General features: G+C 62.1%; 1 protein-coding gene across 1 annotated transcript in view; it reads right to left on the bottom strand.

Moving 5' to 3' along the window:
- Positions 1-2,517, bottom strand: part of LOC104129949 (scavenger receptor class F member 2) — a gene marked incomplete at its 5' end in the record, with an annotated part of 14,316 nt that overhangs the window by 10,917 nt on the left and 882 nt on the right. The window contains 2 exons of the mRNA XM_035898385.1: positions 1,807-1,935; positions 2,319-2,508. Coding sequence (XP_035754278.1) covers positions 1,807-1,935; positions 2,319-2,508 — 319 coding nt within the window. The remainder of the gene's footprint in view (positions 1-1,806; positions 1,936-2,318; positions 2,509-2,517) is intronic.

Raw genomic sequence — 2,517 nt, 5'->3', positions numbered from 1 at the left:
GTGCCTGCCAGGCGCCGCGTGCCCGCTGGGATGGGCACTGAGCCCCTGCGGCCGCGCCAGCAGCTGCGCCGGGGCAGCAAATGCTGCAGGATGGGAGCTGGGATACTTCCCCGGCAACCCAAAACCCCTCACCCCACCGCTGGGACCCACAGGTCTGCCCCAGCCTGAGATTTTGGGAGAGCAGAGGGGAATGATTTTTTCTCAAGAGGGTCCAGGCACCTCTGGGAACGCTGCGGAGGAGATAAAATGTTCACAGTGCACACAAAGTTTTTTTTCTTTCCTTTAGCACCCTCCAGCTGCAGAGCTGAGAGGATGTCCCTGCAGGGTGAGGACATCCCTCCTGCCTCCTTTCCAGAAATCATCCCCTTTTTAGCAAAATTACACACTGCTGACCAAACCACTGCTTTGCACATAGTCACAGGGATCTGCCCGAGCACCAGGGAAGTCCCTGAGCCTGCCCGGCGTGCACCCGTACGGCACAGCTCAGCCCATGGCTACAGCTCCAGGATGCTGCTGGGGCCGGGGCTGCATCCTAAGCATTCCCAGTCCCTGCATCCCGAGCATCCCCGGTCACTGCAACCCGAGCATTCCTAGTCACTGCAACCTGAGCATCCCCGGTCCCTGCATCCCAAGCATCGCTGGTCCCCACATCTCAGGCATCCCCGGTCCCCGCATCCTGAGCATCCCTAGTCACTGCAACCCAAGCATCCCCGGTCCCTGCATCCCAAGCATCCCCGCATCCCAAGCATCCCTGGTCCCCACATCCTGAGCATCCCCAGTCCCTGCATCGTGAGCATCCCCGGGTCCCTGCATCCCAAGCATCCTCGGTCCCCGCATCCCCAGTGCTGCGCCAGGGTCTTGGAACAATTTCATTCATGCGCTGCCCTCCAGCACTGCACCGAAATCACTGCCTCACTCCCCCAGTGAGCACCAGGACCCTCTTACCTCCGGCTTTGCTACCGAAGGTGCCAAGGATGTCCTGGGCTGGCACCAGTGCCCAGCCAGGCTGCCTCCCTGCTCGCCTCCCAGCTCTGCCAGCAGCACAACCGGTCAGTGAAGCCCCAGAAAACCCCACCTGAAATCAAATGCTCCCTGTTTCTGAGCCCTGAGAGAAATGCCAGCACGGGTGAGATGCTGGTCCCAGGTCCCTGCTGCCACTGCCAACCTCACGGTGAATTCCCAGGAAAATCCGAGGAACACCTCCTGGCAGGAGCTGGGGGAATGGGATTGCAGGCCCCGGCTGGGTGGGAAACACTTTCCTCGCCTTTTCCAACAGCACTTCAGTCCCACACTGGAAAAAAACACCAGGACTCCGACATCCCTTGTGCCCCTTCCCTGGGCAGGAGAAAGGGGAAGGACCGGGGGCTGAGGACCCTGGGATGAGGACGACGCCGGCCGGAGCCGCGGCTCACAGCAGGAGCGCCCGGCGCATGCCGTCCCCATGAGGCTGTTTGCTATTCTGGGATGTGGTTTTCTCTCTCTTTTTGGCTAGAAATTCCACCCTGGACTTAAAAACAAACAAACAAAAAAAAAAATCCACCAAACCACCGCTTTGTCGAGGGCATTTGTTTTTGCCAAATAGCCATTTCCTAAAGCAAAATCCCTCTCTCGCGGCATTTCCTTGCTGCTAACGGCTCCACCAGCGCGTCCTTTCCCCTCCGCTCCAAAAATCATCCGAATTACTGCCTGTGAGCGCTTCTGCTGCAGGAAACCCCTCGGCTGGGAACCGTGTAGGACCCAAGGGGGCAGGAGGTGCCTGAGCATCACCCGTGCCCCGGGGTGCACCCCACAGTGTGGCTCACTTACTAGGTGCCGTGGGAGCCGGGGTGGCAGAGGCACTGGCCAGTCTCGAAGTGGCACTGGCCATTGACGCAGTCGCTGCAGACGAAGGCGCAGTTCTCCCCGTACGTCCCATTCCGGCACTTGGTTTCGCACCTGGGGAAGGATGAAGGCAGGCGGCTGGAGCACCCTTGGCTCCCGGGGACCTCTGGCATCCCCCCAGCCCTCCTGCTTGCACTGTCAGCCCCACCTGGGGGCTGCAGAGCCTCAGGCCCAATCCTGGGCGTGAGAGCCTGCAGGAAAGCATCCCAGCCTCACAGCTGAGCCTGGCCACAAGCACCCAGTGTTGACTGGGGGGCACAGGGCAGGGGTCTCGCAGGCTCCCTCTGGTCCCGTGGCCATGCCAGCAGACTCAGCCCACCCCTGCCCTCCCCTCCTGGCTGCAGAAACCCGCAGCCAGCCCTGGTCCCCAGGTGGGAAGCAGCAGGGAGGCTGGGCATCGCCCTGCCGGGGCCCAACCCAGCAGCCCCCGCACTCACCGGTCTCCAATCCAGCCCGGGTTGCAATGGGAGCACTTGCCGTTGATGTGGTTGCAGGTGTGGCCGTCCTTGCAGGGGGGGCAGAGCTTCTCGCAGCCCTCTCCGTAGAAGCCGGGCGAGCAGGGCTGGTCACACTTGGTGCCATTCCAGCCCGCCTCGCAGGTCAGGCAGCGCCCGGCCGGCACGGTGCACGGCGCAG

Source organism: Egretta garzetta, unplaced genomic scaffold (assembly GCF_000687185.1).
Source record: "Egretta garzetta isolate BGI_Z169 unplaced genomic scaffold, ASM68718v1 scaffold7, whole genome shotgun sequence".
Taxonomy (NCBI): Eukaryota; Metazoa; Chordata; class Aves; order Pelecaniformes; family Ardeidae; genus Egretta; species Egretta garzetta.
This window is presented reverse-complemented; position numbering and strand designations above follow the sequence as displayed.